The 21976-nt window shown below is 37.7% G+C and overlaps 1 protein-coding gene across 1 annotated transcript in view; it reads left to right on the forward strand.

The window, feature by feature from the left end:
* LOC140233372 (1-phosphatidylinositol 4,5-bisphosphate phosphodiesterase beta-4-like) overlaps window positions 1-21976 on the forward strand; it is a 181771-nt gene that overhangs the window by 53041 nt on the left and 106754 nt on the right. The window contains exon 3 of the mRNA XM_072313489.1: window positions 2395-2454. Within this exon, the coding sequence (XP_072169590.1) occupies window positions 2395-2454 (60 nt within the window). The remainder of the gene's footprint in view (window positions 1-2394; window positions 2455-21976) is intronic.

The raw sequence follows: 21976 nt of genomic DNA on the forward strand, positions 1-21976 counted from the left end.
ATTGCTCATGAACTTGGAACAGATTATTCCATCCAATTAGTTGGATTACCCTCCTGAAAGTATACTGAATCTCATAATGTGACAAAGATTTTCAGCTTTGCGTTCACTCTAACTCAACTTAAGATTGATTTTAAGCAAAAGTTAAATGACCTATACATTACCAGCCTTAGTGAGACAAAGTTATTCAAGATGGAAAATTACACTATTGCTAATTTGAAAACCAGGTTGTCTCTTATTTGTGAAATGTCTTTTGTTGCTTACTGCACAATTTCTCTTTGAAGACATTCATTAGCATACCATATATCAGGACTTACAGTTAATTCAGAATAGAATCTTTCCAAATAATTTTTTTTTTTTTTTAAGTGTTGCCTTTCTCGACGTTCTTTTGAATCAGGTCTGGCCTAATTTGAGGAGGAAGGTTAAGTTAAATACTAAGTGTCCGTACAGAATTAAGAATTGCAAGCAAGGAAAATATTTAGGTATCATGAACTAGTGCTTCCAAATCTTCACTCTCCAACACTTAGAAGGGACTATCTATTAAATGGTGCTTGATTAAAGAAAAAAGAAACTTTGCTGACTGAGCCTCATTCTGATCTTCAAATGACTGAAGTATGCTGGAAGTCATTTTTTTTTTTTTATCAATTTTGATGTTGTCATCAAGATATCCAGGAACAAATACCACCATACTACGAACTGTTCAAAAGTATTTTATTAATGTTTATTCCATCATTGTATATATGAGGGGAAAAGGAATATTGTAAAGCTGATCTCTCCCACAGTTTTGGTATTAAAAAAAAAACACACACACACACAAACCTTTTCACAAATATTCTCAACTGCGAGACTTTTAGAACATTGGGAGCATGTAGAAAGCAGCTTCTTAGATAAAAAAAGAAGAAGAAAGAAACAAAAACTGAGAACACGGTTGAATGCATTTAGTGCCCTTTGCAACAGAAAGCATTGCTGGTTGTATTGTTTTCAGGCTGTGAAAGGACAAAAGAAAAGAAAAGCAACGTGCTATTTACATCATGATTTTTACTGTGCGAAGTGAAGTTCTGTGGTGCTGAAGACCAAGAGAGGTTTTGACAGGAATGTGCACCATTTAGCATGGTTGCCATTTGGCAGTGTTATACCCAGCCAATAGTGATTACTGGGGATTATTGCATTTGCCATATGTGATTACAGCAAAATGAATTGTCATTGCATAGTTGGAAGATTGACATTGATCATCCCAGGTCCTTTTTTTTTTCTTTTTCTTTTTTTTTTTAATGTCTGTTCATTTTGCCCTCTTCCGTCACTTCAGGCTACAAGTACCATTATGCTCACATAATGCAACAGATTATATCTATTATCATTATTAGTAGTAGTAGTATTTGTTGTTGGTGGTGTTTTTGTTGTTGTGCATTGGAAACGGTTGTCTCATACTTGCTGTAGCAGGTATGTGGTAATAAAAAGGACCCAAATGAGCCATCACTGCAGCAATAATCTGTCGCAATGTGTTATGACCTCTTAAAGCTGCACACTGGTGTCGCATAGCTAATACAATGCTCATACTCTGTCTTCTGGGCATGAATTCACATCAGCTAATTATATAAAAACAGTATTTAACAAGGCATTATGGAATATGTTGTTTAATAATTAGATTAAAAGGTTTGCATACTGAAATGTTTTTGTAATCTCTCTGAATACCAATGGCATTCAAAATGTGTGTTTCACCAAGAGTGTGTTATAAAGTTTGATGTTATCACAAGATTCAATATTTATGGCATTTCCCATCCTAATTACAGCAATTGTGTCATGAATAAGTGTGATTATAGAATATTTACTGAAAATTATCAAGTCAATAAAAAAAAAAATCATCATGTTGAATTTGACTGATACACGTTTTTCTTTTTTCTTTTTTTTTGAGAGAGAGAAAAAAAATTGAAGTATGAGTACTTTTTTTTATTTTATTTGTATGTACAGATGGACTTGTGTGGTGCAATATTTTTTTTTTTTTTAATTGTGCAAAGTAGTAATGGTTGATCAATAGTTGTTACTTTTCATGATCGATGTTAATTGCTTTGTATTGATTGTTTATTTTAGTGACAGCTGAAGCACAACATGACACTATAGCACGACCTGGAAGATAATACTTCACCATTCTATTTTACTTCAGAAACATTCTCATGATTAGGGGTTGAAGTTGGTAACAGAGCGTGACAACTTTGAGCAAACTCATCGCCCAAAATGATGAGATTTTCACTTGAGAAGACATTCGTGAATTGCCAATCATGGTAACCCACTGGTGTTGCATCTGGTCATGATAGAATGCCTATTTCAAGTGTGAATCGATAACAGTTTTCATTCATCTTCATTTCCTCTTGTCTTCTTCATTTCTCTGCATGCACACAGGAAGGGCAGGTGTTAGAACTCTCCCAAATCAATGATGTAAGGAAAGGAATTGCGCCAAAGGTAAGTTCTTTCATCTTCCAATTCTTGGTTGACTGTATGTCTAGCTTCAGTTGATAGAAGGTGGTGTCATGAGGGGGGATACAGCATGCAGCTAGCATGTTTAGGAGCAGCTAGGCACCGGATTTTGTTGATACCTGTCCTCTGCTTCGTTACTATGGAGTAAATTTTGATGCTTTATCCTGATTGTTGACATTCCTGGAATTCCAGGCATGAGCAGGTGTTGGTGATCATATTTCATTATTATGTCGAGAACTTGAATTGGAATATCCATTGAAGACTGGTGAAGATCATTTCTAAACTAATTTCATGGTTACCCTTGAGAACAAGTTCTGTTTCGATTGTTGCCTGGATAGTGTTGAAAACATTTGTAGAGTAACTCCCCAAGAAGCTGGTCGCGCGGAAGGGACAAAAATGGCCTCATGATTTGTCAGTTGCAGTACAGTGTTCAGAATATTTAATGCCGTATCATAATAGTTCTCAATAACAGTGTCTTATGATGTAGGCCTTTCCCCTTATATCTTGTCATTGTAAATTAGAGTAATTCTAGACATATGCAATTAATCATAAACATGCCTAGCATATGTGGTCTTTGACAGTCGGTTCTAAGACTTCAATGGCGTAATAAATAGGAGGCTGTGAGAGAGATTTGTGCTCAGGACTCCTTTTTCCACTGAGTATGCAACATATGCAGGAATTGCAGTTTTAAAAGCTTGCGCAAGCATAAACATTAAATAGAGGAGCACTCTGAGAGAGCAGACCTGCGCCAAGCAGTCATGATTAAAATATTACCATTTCGTAGGCAATATCTTCAACACAAACATAGAGGTATAGGGATAGCTACACAACACATTTGGTGAAAATCTGATCGTCTATTATTGAGTTATTGGAGTATACTCGGGCAGTTGTCTATCGGAAATGGGTGTTGTAGCAAAATCAAACCGTAACGGGTTAAGCTTATTTTATGTGCTTTATGACCCCTATCACCGTTGACTTTTGACCTCATGACCATGACCCCAATTTCTTTCTTACAAGTTTCATAATGAGCACACCCTGCAAGTTTGATGAAAATTCATTCATCTGCTCTGAAGTTTTCTTGTACACAAACAGACAGACAAACAAACATGGAATTGAAAGCATAACCTCTGCTGGTTGTAGGCGTCACCCACTGGCGTAGGTACCAATAATAATTGGATACAAACAACTGCATTGTGCATGATATTTATATTTCCACTTAAGTGTCTTGTTTGATGCAAAAAGTAATGGGTGTCAAGCAGGTTGGATATATGTATGGTAAAAACCAATCATAATGTATTGCAAGATTTTAAATGTGTCATGATATCAACTGCTCAAGTCAAGAAGTTTAAAGATGTTTCAAAGGAAAACTTGATGTGAGGCACTGTGTAGAAACCAGGTTTGTGTCTTTTCTGAGGTTTATTTCTTCTCTGTCTTTGAAAATCATATTGATAGTCATTTTCAGATGTTTAAATTTGTCCATCCTGCGACAATAACAAATTGGTACCAGTATTCTTTCTGCCTTTCAATATGGCGAAGTGGGATTTTTTCTTTGGCACCTGTACACCAACACAATTGGCCTAACTGCTTAAATTTTCAGAAGGGGGGGGGGGGTAGAAGGGGGCTCACTCTAACTAACCTTGCACTGGCATGATGTATGCAACAATTTTTCCTATTGGAGAAAATACACTGTAGCTGGCAGTACATAAAATGAGAAGTAATGGCTATTGTGGCAGCGCCATATTCAATTTATAGTCATCATTTACAACAGTAGTAGAATTTTCTCTTTTGATACACCATAATTGTTGCAACGGCTGAACTTTTTTTTCTCATGTATGATTTGTGTGTGAAAGATCATACTGGCCAGTTGAAAACATTGCTTCAAGAAAGGGTAGACCTGTGAAATTAAGACCTCAAAGAGTGTTGACAAGACACCATAGTGAGATTGTTGAAATGGCTTCTGTGTGCCAGAGAAGTTCTTACACCTTCCAACATTTTGATTTAATCACCCGCTGTGTACTCTGCATGGAGTCAGCACATTTTTATTGAGTTAGAACTGGCCCAGGAGACACGTTAGGCGTTTCTCAAGCTATTACAGCACGGTGTGAAATAGATAGGTGATTAATTTCCTGGTAGAACCTCCTCTGCATGGTTTCATCTTGAGTGGTCAAGTTGTGTAGCGGCTCACATTCGGCTGCCTTGTGCACACACCAATTATTGCACTTGAGAAGGGGGACCCAGACTTTGCCGGGGTGTTGAAAAGGGCAGTGATTGCTTGCCAAATAGCATCACAGTGATGAAATTTGCCCCGGGGAGATGTTGAGGAAATACACCACAATGAGTTTATGTAGCCAGAACAAACATAGTTCAGACGGCGTGCGTGTCAAGACTACAGGCATGCGGGATGAGGGGAGAGCTATTACATGTGGGGACCAAAGATGAAAACAACCCCTGTGGCAAATCTCTTGACACAGCTATTGATGAGTATTTTATGTAAAGCAGTAACAGTAATACATTCCAAAAAACAAAAAACAAAAAAACAAGCAGACAAAACAAATCAAATTGATACCTTTGTATTCCAGTGCAGAGGAATCAAAAAGCTACACATATTTGCTACTAATACAACAACAACAAATGACATAATATAGTCTTGAATACTCATGACGTGTTCTTCAGAATTCACCCTCTGTGACTGAAATTTCAGTAAGACCCTCTTGTTTTGCAGGGATACTCGTTATAACTGTCTCTCTTGAATATGTACATGTTACATTCATCTTCATTGATATATGCTTCATCATATGTAATGAAATGAAATGAAATGACATTCATTTTCCACATTAGCCATACAACATGTAGTGTGCATGCAAGAGCATAAGTGAGTGTATTTGATATAGAGTATAAAAGTCCAACACGTGCATTTTATGACTATAGAGAAGTTATGTAAGGAGCATACACTGACAGTTTTGAAATCTATAAAGAACATTTATATCACATTCTTTATTTGCATGTACATGTTTGCTTTGGTGGGTTTTCTATTTGTTAGCTGTCTTAAAGTACATGATTAATTATCCATACCAAGGGAGAATCACAGACTTGCTCTAGATAACACCCATCTGCTGCTAACTGAAATACTTCTCTTGGCTTTTTGAGCATACTTTTTTCTTCTTGATGATGATTTCTTTTTTAATTATCAGCATCACCTGGCCAACTTCATAAATGTCACAGGTTATGATCAATAAACCGAAAAACACACAGGCATGTAGATTTATGTTGTAGAATTGTAATTTGACCAGGATTTATTGACACATGCATGTAGGTGCTTGTGGAATGAGAAAAGGGAGCTCTGTAGTATAAAATAAAATGTTTTGGGATTAGAAAAGCAAAAACATGGATTGCAAAATTGATTTTAGTAGAATATCAGTTATTATTGTTTTCATCTGTGCTGTTTGTGAAATGAAGGCAGTTAATTATTGTAATTTTTCATTGTTGCTTTACTGTAATGGAACCCCTGAATACATTGAAGATGTAGGTATTAAAATATTCTTTGATAATTCTACAGTGGTGTACCTAAAACCTCCAAAAATAGATAATGCTGGTATTATTAGATATTGTACATGTTTTAGTTCATGTCAATTTGATGTCTGCCTTCAATAGATTGATAAGATTGAGTTTTTCCCCTCATACCAAATAAATAAATTAACAGAATGCCGTTGTAAAACCCCAACACAGACAATTACCTTTTTTCCATCGTAGAAATATATGTTCAATATAATAACATTGGATCGTCGTTATTGGTAAAATGCATCCATATATGTAGTATCACTCTAGGCATAACACATAGAATTTCTAAGGAGGAATGAGTTGCTATTGAGAAGAGAGTTCACATAATTTCTCACATATTCAAGGAAATACACTGAGATAATCACTTGTGGATTAAATTGTTGTTCTGGAAGTTATCAGAATACATGGGAGAATTTGCTTTGTATTATACTCACTCAATGTACCTGCCTTCATTATAGAGCAGTGCCCATCTTCATTCTTTTTTCTTTTTTTTTTAAATTAGGAATCTTGTTTATTAAGTATCTTCTCTTGGAACAGGAGCAGAACACTAGATATGGAATTGTTTTCATCAAGATATATAATCCCTAATACTGCCATGCTGTGTAATTAGCACTCATTGTTCCATAGTTGCCAGTTGTTATGATTATTTTTCTGATATTGTGAGTAATTAGCATTGCCATTACTGGGCATTGTCATTGTTGTTTATGTATAAATGGTTACTGGCTCATTGCAGTCATTATCAAAATTTTCATCTTCATTATTGTACGTACAATGGTATTTAAATTTGGAGTTGAATACAATGCGTGATGTCACTAGTTTAAATGTGTGATTGACACAAAAGGAGTAGGACTCGGTATACATGTAATGAACCAGGAGCATTTAGTGACAAGATGTTCAAGAAAAGCAGGGATGTTAAAGAAAATCAGGGGTGCTAGTTTTTCTAACAGGGTAATAATGAGTATGGCAAGGATGCTGTTCTCATGTGAAGGTGCAGCATAAAAAAGCTGTCATTCTGTCATTTGAAAAAAAAAATAAAGAAATGACATTTTATTCATACTTGCAAACCTGTTGGATTTGCCAAATTGGCTTCTCACAAAATTCACGAAAATTAAAACCTCACAAAGTATCTGGCGTATACAGTGTATTTCTCATTGAACTTCTTTCTTCCTAGTACTGGGTGTGCCAGGGTTATCTATATTGAAGCTTATCAAATCTCACAGACAAAAATATCACTTTATAAGAAAAGCAGTGCTTGACATTTAGCTCACAGTGACATCATCAGTTCCTTTGTCAGCATAGGTTTGAAACATATCACCTCACACAGGCATTGTAACTGCCTTGGCTTTAGTGACTTCAGGCCTAAATGTCAACTATGTAATCTTTTGTTGTTACTGATGGGTGGCTCTTACGATACATCTATGCATTAAATGTGAAGCATGTACAAGTAACCACTGTGGGGTTCATGCAGTAGAGTAGTAGTTAGCATTAGAATGATAATGATTTGTGATGTTGTACTCATTCTTTTCATTGGTCTGTTATAACATGTGACATTTTGAAACTGAAACTTGCATTTTAAGAAAGAGTTTGATCTGTTGAGAGAGAGTATGGGAGGATCAATTTCAAGGGCTTGTTGCTGCTCTGTGAAAGGGTGAATAACCCACATGAATCATTTCTGGACATGTTTGTTCCATATGTGCTGTGTATACCCAGCTGTACTTGTTCCTGGCTTTCAGACAAAGCACTCCAGCTGACATTTCGAATAAATTACATGGTCGTATGCTCAGACCTGAGTAAGATGTTTGAAAGAGAGTAGGGAGTATTTGTTTGTACAAGTTTCTGGTATTATCTTGAAGTAGTGCTCAGATGGAGAATCAGAGATGCAACTTTTTTGTGTGTCTTTTTTCCTTATCACCATAGCTCTAGAATGAATGGAAGGATAATACACACACTGCAGTCTTGGTTGATAACCTGATTAAAAGACTTATATATGGCATTCTTATTTCACACCGAATTCATGTCGACTTCAGTAAATATGGTGAGTAAAATCATGGGAACAGAATGGGAGAAATTTGTCAAGTGTGGCCATGAATCAAGAAAGTGAAAGAATCTGAAATTTTCACACCTTGTCATTGGACAGTGACAGTGGTTATTATAAGTCCATTTATGTAAATAAAGAAATCATTGTGCAAAATGACTCACTGTAAAATCAGAAATTTTCACATGCGTTTTTATTTTGCGAAATTCGCGAGAACCAAGATTCACGAAATTAAGATGCACTTAGAAAGTTCTTGTCGACACTACCTGCATGGAATGCCAATGGCATTTCAGAAAAATTTCATGCCAAGAAAATTTCTTGCTTTACAGTACCATGCAGTGTGTAGCTGGAGAGATTAGTGAACCAAGTAACTTTACACAGCATTGCATTAGTGCTGGCCAACAGATACGCTGCCTACTTCTGAAGGTGTGGACAGAATTCAGCCATTCAGAAGAAATATTTGACCCGTGAAATACTTGCCAAAGTGTTTAAAATGTGTGTATAACATGGAAGCTACAAAGGGAGAGTAATATTTTATATGGATCCCTAATGGAAGAATCTGGGTGACTCGGTATTTAAAGACTGAGGATTGAATTCTTAGTTTGGCTACAATGTAGCTTCTCACATCCCAGTGAGTAAATTTGGTGAGCGACCGGCGATGGCTTAGCAGAACAAACCACAATCATTATTGACTCAGGCATTTTTGGCATTATAGCATCTGGGCACCCCGTAAAAACATAATTGTACATACGCTGTGAAGATCAACACCCACCAGATATGTTCAGGAAAGAGGCTCATCGGAGCAGAATGATAAATGGAGTCACACATGTGTCATTGGCTACATGGTACATGTATACTGCTATAGAACACAATAGAAGTACAAAGTAGTTTTAGTGATGAAGTCTACCTGTACATTACGTGTAATATTCTGTGAATGCCTGCATTGATTTGTGGTATCATTCTCTCCCCCCCCCCCCTTTTTTTTTTTTTTTTTTTTTTTTAGTAGGGGGAATGTATCAACATGCTTCCATTTTATGATACTGGTAACACTGTGTGATATGGAGAGTGTGCTCTGGGTTCTCAGAGCAAAGATCTTGAGTTTGAGTTCTACTCAGTGTGTAATGTATACGCCGAATATTTTGCTTCGCGATTCGGGTGCCATTCCCAGGTTTAAAAACAAATGAAAATATCAACTCTGATCTCAACACAAATGTGATGTGCACGCATACATTACTATGTTCAGTAATGTACTCCACAATCACAAATTTTACCACTCACAAAATTGTTGGGAAGTTCTGATTCACAAAAAATTAAGACTCGCTAGATATATTACATACAGTACATCCTTGGACAAGGTATTTTTGTATAATGTCCCTCTTGACCAAGAGAGAAAAATGGCTGTTTGGCAGTGCCAGTGTATTACAATGGCAGGACTGTAAGGTAGAACAGAAGTATAACAAATGAAATTATGCTAATTTTGTAAGATTATGCAAGGACTATAGAGTACCAGAGTGTGATGTCATAGCCATTCATCACCATAGAAACTGGTTCTTTAGCAACCTCACCTGGCCAGGTCTGTGAACACTATTGTTGCTAACCATGCTCACACCTGGAACCAACTCAAACTGTACCATTAGACTGCGACATCACCACTCTATTACCTCTGCATGAATTATTTTCATTTCTTTTCCTTTCCCCTTTTCCCTGTATGTTATACAATTGTTATCTTCAGTATTGACATTTATCATGGTTTGTAGCTATTTCTGTTGCTACCCTTCAGGGTAGCAGACCACTCCTCGTCAGTCACTAGCGACCTTTTCTATTTAAAAAGGTCAAAACCTTCATATATTTAGAATTGTGATAATTGCTGTGCATATTTGTGAGGGGAAACACTATTCATTGATCTTAGAAGCAGCCTTGACTTTTTGCTGTCTTCCATTGAGCCTTAGAGCGTGGTTTGACTTTCCAACAAGCGTGATCCATGGCGACCCTGGTTATCATACATTTGATTAAGCCTTAATACCCTGGATTTCCTACAATGTCATCCTCTGCTGCTCCCTGAAGGAGGCAGTAAATTTCACTCAGTTTGGATGGGTTAGTAGACAATGTGGTTGTATTGTCATGGAGATTGGGATGCAGAGTAAGGTGGTACAGGTATGACATATGGCAGTCAGAGACAATACACCACACCCCAAACATACGCACACCCATACACACAGATACGTTTGAGTGGTGGCTGTGGGCAGTCGAGGAGCTAAGAGGGTTAACGTTCCATGGAGCTGAATCCTAGTATGCACAATTACAGCTGTGTAATGAACACTTTTTAGAGTGATACAATGTACTAAGACTGAAATCCCACATACATTTAAAGGAGACCTCCGGATGATTTTCAGACTTTTACATTTGAACAACTATAAATTAGTTATGCTGCGTAGAGAGTATCGGAATATATAGTGATTGGGATAAGGAATAAGAATGTTTTCAAAATCTATAACAAATTGCAATGAACAAGGATGGTGACATGTCAGCCTCACCATAAGAATGCATGTGTTGGGGCTCAAGGAAGCAGAACAAAAGGAGAAGGTATGCATAGATTCTACACAGGTGAAATTGTTAAGCAAGCTGTATTGTAATGGAATTACACTGCTACATTTCTGAAATATGTGAAGCTCTATGTCATCAGGGCCCCGTTGCAAGAAAGTTGCAATCAATTGCAAATAATTGCTAATTTTGAAACAACCATTCTGATTGGCTCAGGGTCTGCCCTATTAAGAAGACATGCATGCAACAATGATTTTGATTGGCCAGTGACAATCAGTTGCAAGTTGCGTTTAAACGCAAAGTTTCTAGCAACGGGGCCCAACACTGTTCAGTGTAATTTGTTCAAGATTTTTCAGAGTATTGGTTTTTCTGCTCAAGGACAACAATAAATCCCATAAATCTATACATGGAGTGTCGATTTAAATGTAAGTGATGTGAAATTTTGAAAATCGTCTGGAATGCGCCTTTGAATGATGCATCATAAGACTGCAGTGTAGGTCATGATTGGTCACAACAGCAGTATGGGCCATGCATGAAAAAGTGCAGTTTTTGTGAACAATATTAACACCACTTGCATTTGGTATGAATTAGCATGCATGCCTAGTTGTGTGTGGTTACATTTTCTGTGCATTTCTCTTCTCTTTTTACAAACATTAGTGTCACATTATGCTTTTTTTCTTGGAATTACAAGTATTTGTTTCAGACAGAATATGTTGCCTTGCCATCATGTCAGTAAATGCAGAAAGCATATCAACTAATGGCAAAAGCAGGATGGACAAGTTATTGACAATTTTGTAGTGAACAATTCTAAAGTCAGTTAATGTTGCTGGGCACATATAAAGATGCTCTGGAACCAGCCTTATGGACATTCAGAAAACTCAACTTACTAACATGTCAGGCAAGAAATGTCAAATATATATGTAAATACATTGTTTCAGACACAGGTTTTTGCAATATTATCTAAGATTCTGGCCTTGTTTGTAAATTTCATGTTTGCGTTTTCAAGAATTATGGAAATGAATCTAATTGGCTGATTTGAATTTGATATTCACTAAAGGGTGTACTTTATATCATTACAATATATATATATATGTGCATTCGTCTTACACCCCCCTCCCATCATGCACAAAAGTATGCATACGACAGCTAAAATAGTAGACAAAAAACAAGTGAAAGTTTACCTTATTCAGAACAATCCGAACTAACAGAAGCACAGCCAGTTAATAAAACATGCAATCATGACAATTGCTCCTACGTCCTATGTTAAAATGACATGTTGCCGTGATACCAATCCCTGCATTATGTGCTTGGCTGTCATAATTAAAAGATAAGGGGAGCCTATACTTGAGCAGTCTGAAGAGCCATTACTTATATGTTGGAGGTACTGTAGTTCATGCTTTTCCAGAAAGCTTCAATTTGCTCTTATTAGGGAAGAGATGAATACATCATTCACTGTTGGCATGGTGATGGCTTATGATCTCAGGAAGATGTGAAAGTGTTTCTTCTCTCTTTTTCACTCCAGCCTCATTGTAAGTGTTCTCTTTAGGCCCCGGCTGGCACAAGCTTAACTGATTCTTTGATTGCTTTCATCCATTGTCCAGATGCTATTATACAGTGCAGGCCATTATTTGCTGAAGTTTCCTTGTGTGCACAAGTATTCTTTCACTCAGAAGTATTCTCTATAAAAGGCTCACAATTCTCATAGCCTTCTTTGCAAATAGAGAAGTGTGTTTAGCTGTGGTATGACAGTTATTCAATGCATGGTAAAAGACAACTGTACAGTTTTGAAGTCATGCAAGGTATGTGTAAAAGTCAGATTTAGAATGCTGTACAATGCTATTCATTTGACATCTGGCAGTCACTGCATTTCAATTTTAAACAAGTGCTTTTTACATCAAAGAAAAAAAATGCCTATTTTTATGCTGAAGTCTTTGTCAAAGATCATGACATTGTAAAATATTTGCTTTACCCATCGAGGACTAGCTGATTTTACTATAACACATGTTTCCCATAGACGCCTGCCCTAGTGTTCTTGGAACTAGTCTCCAATGGGTTAAGCTGCAAAAGTGGTATTGTAATTTGTACAATTTAGAAAATTTGGATTGGATTTGTTGCATTATCAGTGCCTGTATGAGAGCCAATGTGACTTGCATTCCCTTTGATTACCATTATTTTATATCACTCAAAATATTTATCCTCTCCCTGCAGATGAATATTTTTCAAGAATATGTAATATTATTTTGCTTTAACTCATGAAAGAAAAGATGTTTATTCAGTAGAATTCATAGGCAATCATTCATGTAAATGTACTCTTTGCTATGCACATCTAAACAGTGAATAGATGGCAGTTGCATAATCTCTTGTTTAATCAAAAACTTTTACCTTGCATGACAGCTAGAGGCTGTCTACATTTACATCAGGGTGATATACTTCCTAAATCATTCCATTCTTTGTTTCCTTTTTGAAAGGATGGGTTTCAATGAGCTATCTGCACATGTTACTGATCTCTGTGGGCAGGTCATAAAATGGAAATCCATTCTTTTGAATGTGCAATCTCAAAAGTTTACAGTGGAAAGTAAACAGGGGAGGCTAGGGCCATGATTCCGCCTGAGAATGTTTATTTATGCAGTTCAGGCACCGCAAGCTGCAATCATCCCCATCCCAGCATCCTTTTTGGTCTCTCCTCCTCTTCCTATGCATCCATTTCATACTCTTCTTCCCCTTCCCCTTCCCCTTCCCTTCCCCCAAACCTATCCCCTCCCCCATCCCCCTCCCCCATCCCCCTCCCCATCTCCCTTCCCATTCTCTTCCCAGATGCATCCATTCCAAACTCCTCCTCCCCCTCCCGTTCCCCTCCTCTCTCACCTCCCCCCCCCCCTTCTTCCGACCCAACCCTATTACCACCACACATTATGCCTATCCCTGGATGCTTGAGAATTTGGGGCAAGGTATTCTCTATCTCTCATGCATACACACAGACTTTCTATCTGCCTACTAATAACCATGGGTTATGTAGGGGACCCTTCAGTATATTTTGCCAATTCCCCTGTCATGGTAGTCTGAAATCTCAGCCTGTTCATTCAGATTTTAATGCTGGCACCCTACATTTATATTTTCTAGCCCTGGGAAGACACTCTTTGGTTTCCTTTTATGAACATTGGTTGTCAGTGTCTGTAATATCTGAGACTTTTTACCTGTGAGAACAAACAAAAAAGAAAAATTCAAGTCCCTAAATATCATGGCATGCTCACACCTAAGCATGCTTTTATCAGCTTGTCAAGACAGACTAAAGGTAAGTTACATGCTGCATTGCTGATTAGATTCATATTTTTATACATTCTTCTCTTTTTTTTTTATGACCCACTTACAATGTATTGGTAAATCACATAGGCTTTACAGCATACAGATTAGGAACATACATTGAGGGCTTTTAGGAAATCTGTAAGAAATCAATCCGCCCAACCACTCAAATGTCTATTATGGATTTATCCCAGTGAAATTTTCATCTCCGATTTCATGGAGCTATAGGCAAGGTAAACACAGGCATGCACAAAGCTGCATACAGCATTATTTGCATTTAGAGTGAATTGTGTGATGGAGTAAAATATTGTTTCAGGCTCACATTGTTCAAAGCTATGTCAGAAAGCATTAGTTTCCTTTCTTCAACAATCCCACACATATCCAGCAGAAACTTCTTCCCATCTCATCACAGCTCTGCAAACAATGCTTCTTTATCGCACAGTCACCAAACTGGCATTGTCATAGTGTCACCTGTTGGCAAATGAGTCAAATATCTAATCATACTGTTAGTTCATATCTGCATCATTTTATGAATTTTGAACATATTCAAAATGTAAGCAGTGTGTGCAGTTTCCTAGAAGAAGAAATTCCGTGGCAATTTCACTGACTTAACGTCCCATAAATATTCATGCACAACCTTTAAGATGCACAGAAAGAAAAACTCTCTTCTTGAATTGGGGGGGGGGGGGAATCACTTTTCCTAATCTACATGGCAAAAATGTCATATGCATGGCAAAAAAGACATATGCATAAAAGTCACAGTTCTGTGCTGTTATCAAAATATCTGTTTTGGGGTTACCAATGACTTTGCTCCAGTAATGCTCCAAAGTCTTCCACAACATTTTATTTGTTGTGTGTGATCAGAATGCCATTTGTCAGAAGTCATTACCATCTTCCATTTGGTTTGATTTTCTTTCTTGTAATATGATATTTCTGGTAGTCATTTGTAGGGGATATATAGGAATATTTCTCTTGGAGGCACAGCAGTCCCAACTTGTGCAGTGCTGGCTCGTTCACGATGGTCGAGGCTGCTGGAGTGTGTGTATGGATTTTTCCCTCCGCCTATCTACCTACCCACCACATACTGAGCAGTGTATGGGAAAGGTAGCATCATCTGTCGTTGTTGGCTGGTACACACACTGACTTTCCTCAGTCGTGGCCTGGTGGACTCTGTCAGTGACGGAGACTGCTGATCAAATTCAGATTCAGTTGACGTCACACCGCCGCCCTGCCGTCCCGAAATGGGTTCCTCCTCTCTGTTCAGAGCTTAAAGACTCCAAGCCTGTGCTCGAGAGGAGACCATTTTTCCTTTTTATCCGGTGGCCGGGTCTGCCGATGCGGAGTGCACGGGATTGCTGCTCCTGAATTAGCTGGCTGAGAGGGAGAATAGGGAATGAAATGAGGCTTTGATGTGCTGCGATATATTAGATCAGATGACATCAAAAGGTGCGAGACTGTGTCATATTGCTACAGGTGCATGCTCAGCTGAGTAGTAGCTTTGAGCATGCAAATGACAAGTGGTGCTTAAGAAATGAAGGGAATTGACACCTAATAATAATAATAAAGACACAAAAGATGGGAGCACACAGAAAGCATGCAAACACTTCACTCTAGAGCTTTAAACAGTAACATAGATGCTTAGTCTTAGTCCAACCCATACCAGAGCATTGATTTCTAAAAGCATCTGTGTTATGTATACTGATGTTCCACTAGATCTGAGTACATTGTGCTTGCTTGACGACAGAGCACAAAATATATGTACAGTGTATTTTGGAATTTGCATCAGATAGAGCAAAGCAGTCTTTACCTTTTGTACATGGTGGAACAAAGAGGCATATGTGAGTGCTTGCAGATGTAATTACAATTGTGGCCTACTGTGCTAGACAAAGATAGATGGCAATAGAATATATTGTATGTCTATCGTTTCCTGGAGGAGTGCCCATGACAAGTTTAGAGATTATATAGGGGATACAAGGAAAGAGAGAAGTACCTGGATGACATAAAATTTCATAGAGCATTTTAGTAGAAATTGTCTTCCAAATGACATTGTGATCCATCAGACATTTAACCATAAATTCTAGTATATGAAAGGAAGAAAAGGAGAGTGAATATTTGTGGGGAGGGGGGGAGGGGGAGGTTAGTAAAGGCTCGGGGTATGCTTTAGCGTGGAAGGGAAGTGTAGGTCATATGAATGTTAGATTGTTCCAGGGAACTGTTTATACGGCATTCTGGGAAGGTATCTCTGTTTGACATTTTGACGTCATCAGCTGTCTCTCGCTCTCACTCTCTCTCTGTTTCGCTCCATCTCTCCCTCTCTTTCTCTCTTTTGCTTTCATCTCTTTTTTTTTTCTCTCTGCCAGTATACCTCTCGCTGGCTGTTTTCATACTTTTCCAGGGAGCCTTGAGTGGTCTGTCTCTCTCCCTTTCCTTCTGTTACTCTTTTCCTGTCTCTCTCGTTGTTCCCTCTCAGAGTTCCTTGGGAACTACTCAACTGTCGCGTTTCCCATTAGCCTGCCTTGATGCGATATGCAGAGGGTTTGTCTGCTAATCATCGCCTTGGCTGGGTTTGGGCATAAATTGTCCTTTTTAATGTTCAATCTGTTCCATATGACATCACAGTTTTCCCTCCCTGAGCCAGCTGAGCTGCAGAAAATAGATTTTGAGGAAAGATGTGTCTGTGCTTATGCTCTGCTCATGTAACTACTGGTAGTTGTACATGTTAAGTAGAAGATTTAATTATCTATTCGTGGTTGTTTCAGCATATGTATTTTTTTTTTTTACATATCTAGATAGATAGATAGATAGATAGATAGAGATAGAATGATAGATAAATAGAGAGACAGAGAAAGAGATAGGTATGCATGCATTCACACATACATTTGTAAGTGTTCACACATACATCTGTAACTTGTAGATATTATTCATATTTTTTATACTGTGTGTTTGCCTCCATGTACTTTACAATACCAATTTGCACTAAGAAGTAGCAAATTTGGAATGGACTGAGCTGAGATAAGGTTGAAGTATTCATTTGGTCTGGTTAATGACAATTTGTAAACCTTAGATGTGTAATGTGTTTTCATGATTTTGATCCTTATTTATGATGTAGAAAAGGAAATGTATGTCTCAGCTTTGAGTGATTTTTTTTTTCTCTTTGAAGAGGAAAATTATTCATAAAATATTAACTTGTTGCTGGCAGATTGCTTTGTGAGCATGGATTTTACTATTTGTACAATTTTCAAAATGGATCAGGAAATATCCTCTTGAAGGGAGAGAAAAGAGGCGGCCATTGTGCCATTTTACATTGATACCACCAATCTCGTAGCCGCCTCTTCCCCTCCACTTGGCCTCTTAATGCAGATGGTGTGTTTTAATGCCAACGTGCAGAAATGTTTTTAATGCCAGATCTGTGACTCATTTCAAATATACATAAATTTATGCACAACCTGTTCCAACTTGTTCTGTAAGGTCATGGAGGTCTGGCAGGGATAGCAGGTGTATATGAGATAATTTTAGATACAAGGAGGTGTGTAGCCTTGCAAAAGTTGGAAAGCAAATTTCTGTAAAAAAAAAAAGAAAAAAGAAAAGGGTAGATTGATGCCTCCTCAGGTGATACTCAAGGAAAACATTGAAGGTGGAAAATTCTACAAAACTGTTCAGTTTTGGAAGTAACTCTCCATAGTTTCTCAGAACATGATCCATGGGATGCTGCTAAATGAGAAAATCAAATCAAAAGAAGATTAGTTTATGCCATTTGTGTCCAGAATGGCTATGAATTGGTGGCAATGATGCTGTTGCATCCAGGGATGAAAATGGTGAGTCATGAGCATCATCATCATAATACTAAGTTATTGTAGCAGTGGCAGCATTAAAAAGCATTAAAGTATATAACAAGCATGTAAGTGATGAGCAATCCGATGATATCCTATAATATCAACCTTTTTTGGTAGGTGTATGATCAAAAAACTCTTACATCTTACGCTGGAACATTCTTTAAAAATTCCTTGTGTGATGACATGGCAAACATTCTTGACTAGAGAAAGGCAAGATGGATTCTAATTCAGTTAAGATCAAAATGGAATTCCCACTGGTGGGACTCGAACCCATACCAATTTAATGAAGAACTGATGAGTGTCTAAACCAACTAACCTCTAACACCTGAACGGGATGTTGACTGATATAGCCAGATTACTTAAGACTGTAACAAAAGTGGGGTTTAATCAATATTGAAGAAAAAAAAAATATGTAAAATTCATTCCAAATGATCTTTGCTTGGTCAGGCATGTACATGTAATAAACCAGCATGCATGTTGGTTGCACTCTGAGAAGGTGGCATTTCATTCCTGCAACTTGGCGTGATGCGGCATGTGCGTTACTGATGATGTTGTGTTCCCTAATGCTTTTATGGATTGGACTGACCTTTATGCTCAATAGAATCCTCTGGATTTCTGGCGAGACTCAAGCATGAACCCCCACCCGCCCCTCCCCCACCCCCCACTCCCACAAGGCTGCTTCCCAATGTCAAGATTACCCCATTCCCAGGGACCCTGAAACAACCTCATTTCACATCCACTGGAGTCTTCTTCATCCTAACCATACAATTTTCTGTGTGCGTGCTGACAGTTTTTGAGCTTTCCAACGTCTGCAGTACAAAAAACTCCTACCAATTACTGCATGCAATGCAGTCATTTATAATTTGTCTGCTATATTCTGAAGGCTTTCCAATTCACTTTTGTGATGTAGACATACACAAACATCAATTATGTCTATATGCATTCCTTTTATTTGTCTGGCCATGTCAAAGAACAACAAGCGAGACCACAGATCACGTTTGATTTATGGTCCTAGAAAATTGGACATTAGTGTGAGTGGTCGTTCAGGGTCTGCTTATGCAGAAAAAATTGCAATATTTTTCTCCTTTCCATATTTTCTACTTATTTGTCTGCAAAACAATGCCAAAGTAGTGCACTTCTCAATATTCCTTGTTATGGAAGAGAGCAGTTGAAAAAATCAAATGCCATTACTTGGTCTGCATACTGTACACTCTAATAATTCTGTCAACAAATTGACATTTGCTCTGTGACATCTTGGGTAGATGGCAACATGGTCATTGTGTAGTATAGAGTTTACACTCTTTTCCTATCCGTAAATGCATTTCATGGTGCTTTAGATGTGTTCATTTTTAATGTTACTATATGTCATTATCTGGCAACCAGAAAGCAGCTTTTATTTTATTTTTGCACAGTCATTAATCTTTCAAAGCCTCATATTAAATTGGCAACTCAAGTTTCAAAATCTTATACATATGACAAACAGATGTTACAGCATCATCTTGCACATTGTGCCTGTAAGACTTGCAAATATTGGTAAGAGGAATTGATTGTGAAAATCATAAGACCAAATCCTTCAGGTAACAATGAGAAAGGTTTGTGCTATTCAATTTTATCACATGTCAATTAAGAAACACCCCCACCCCACCCCTCCCCCCCCCCCAAAAAAAAAAAAAAAAAAAAACAGTAGTGGGATTCACACTAACATGACTTAGTGGGATTCACACTAACATGACTTAGTGGGATCCAAATCTTGGGTTTTTTGCCTGTGTGGACATAAAAAAAAATCCCAGCACATAGTGAGATCATACATCACCATCCAATTCCCAGGAAGTCTTGCTATTATATCAGAACTACATCATGTGTCATGACGATGTGAAAATAGTGTGATAATTTGCAGCATGGTGAGTGTGTGAATGGGGGAGTAAAAAAGTTCCAAAATCTTGAGATTTTTCAGCCCGTCTTTAAAATAGGCATGATTGAACAGTGCAGAAACACAAGGGCGAGGGTCACCATTTCAGTAGATTTCAGGCATGCACAGTTTGGTCAACAAATTATCTCGATTGGCAATTAATGAGATATTTTTGTCTGTTTGAATAGGCACAAGAAAATCTCTGTATTTGGATGGCAATTGTTATCCCCCCTTTTTGTCTGTGTGAATGCGATGAGTGTTTGAATTCCATACTAGCTGCAAGTTTATGATATAATCTGATGTTGTATTGATACTTTGTTCCACCCATCCAAGATAGCAACTCTTAGTATTTCACATTATATTTTCATGTTTTGACAACAGAGAGTGATCGGTCTTGTAGCATTGATGAGGTGCTAAAGAGATGTCAGATATCTAATGATGATGTAAACAGAGCACCACTTCACTTCTGAATATAAAGTTATACATTAAAAAATTAGAATATTTCTCTTTCCAGCAAAATTATTGAATTATTTCAACATCAACCAGATCATTTGATCAAACCAGGATATTTAGATGGAATTACTTTCCTAAATGGTGTACCAATTATTTTACTATGGATTGTGCTCATTTCACATTGTCTTCATAGTCTCCATCGTACTACACCCGTTTTGCAATATGTCATTGTACCTGAGATATGGTTTGGCATATTGCTAATCTGCTGTTTGGAAATTATTAATTCCATGTGACCCTAAAACTCTTTTGTCTTTGTTTATTTGATTTATATGTGTTGACCTGTGAGCTGCACCATGTTTGTAGATTTAGAGCCAGGCTGATCTGTCCAGGGAATGCCAAAAATAGTGGCAGGTTACAGTTTGATGACACAACACCAGCTTTCTTTGAGTCCACTCTGATTTTGCCCAAGCAATAGAACAAACCAGATCAAGGAAGAAGAATAAGAAGAAGAAAAAAAAGAAAGAAAGAAAGAAAGAAAACTATTTAGGAAAGGCTTCAGGCAGATGCCTGCAAATTCATCACCTTTTTTTGTGAACAGCTATTTTTATACCATGGAATTGATTTTACATGCTTTTGTACTTTCATTCTCATGGGGAATTCATCTTGCATTATGCAGCTGTAGCTTGAACCAGCCTTTGCCAAACCTGGGGCAGGCTTGAGGACGACCGTAGAAAAGCTGTTCAGAAGAATTTCGTACAACATTGAAATATGATATATATATGTATCATGCATTATGAAACATTTCAGCTTATTGTGCATCAGTGTCTTCACCTGCATGAATTCCAGCAGAAAGCAATCTCTGATCATGACTATGTTTTGAAAATAGCTTGAACTGCAAGTGCATCTAATAGCACATAGCATGTATTGTTAGTTCCAAGTATTGATACTAGACAGGTTTATTTGTGAACTCTACTCCTTAGGAGGAAGGTATGAATGCATTTATTCAACTTTCCTCCTTAAAGTTTGAAACACATTAAAAAAAAAATACATAATATGTAACTTCTTCATTATAACGGGAATCCCGTGGTCAATCACACATGCATAGAATGTATACTTTGCATAATCCTTGGCTCTATATCAACATTTCCCACCTAAGGGCAGTCATAAAATTTGATTAAAACCATTTCCTTTTAACTGGAAGATTCAATACTTGGATGCATATTGGCAATCATGATGCTGAAGCTTAAATTCTATGGCATGTTTTGGGCTATGAATAGAATCAAGAGATGGTTTCCAGTGAAAGCCACCCTTGAAATGATGGTTAACTGCCATAGAAATGACAATTGTAATCAAGGTTTAAATCTGGATGACATCCTGATACATGTGTTGAATATGTGTGCCGTGTGATGGATTATATACAGCGCCTATAATAATTCCTGCCATAATTCCAAGCCATTGACATGTCACCAGTATGTCCACCTACCACCACTCAAGTGACATGCTTTCTGTATCTTGCAGTTGAAAAGGTTAAATTCTCAGAATGGTTTGATGTTTTCATTGCCCCCCACCGCCCCCCTACCCCGCCCCCTCCCGACCCCCACGGCTGACACGTAAGAGTTGACATTAGCTTTCAAACACGAGGGGCAGACTGGACCATGATGTGTGTCATGCTCCATCTGGCATCAGCAAGCCTTACTTTTCACTTTGACATAGTGCGTACATTGCACTGTGAATTTCTACAGAGACAGTGATGTAAATCAGTATGCACATGACAACCATGTCCAATTACTTTCATCAGTGCATTAATCTCTGTCGGAACTTTTATGCCATTTTGTTTTCTAGAATTGTTGTTCATGATATGTCAAGAGCAAATATTCA

Source organism: Diadema setosum, chromosome 1, assembly GCF_964275005.1.
Source record: "Diadema setosum chromosome 1, eeDiaSeto1, whole genome shotgun sequence".
Classification (NCBI taxonomy): Eukaryota; Metazoa; Echinodermata; class Echinoidea; order Diadematoida; family Diadematidae; genus Diadema; species Diadema setosum.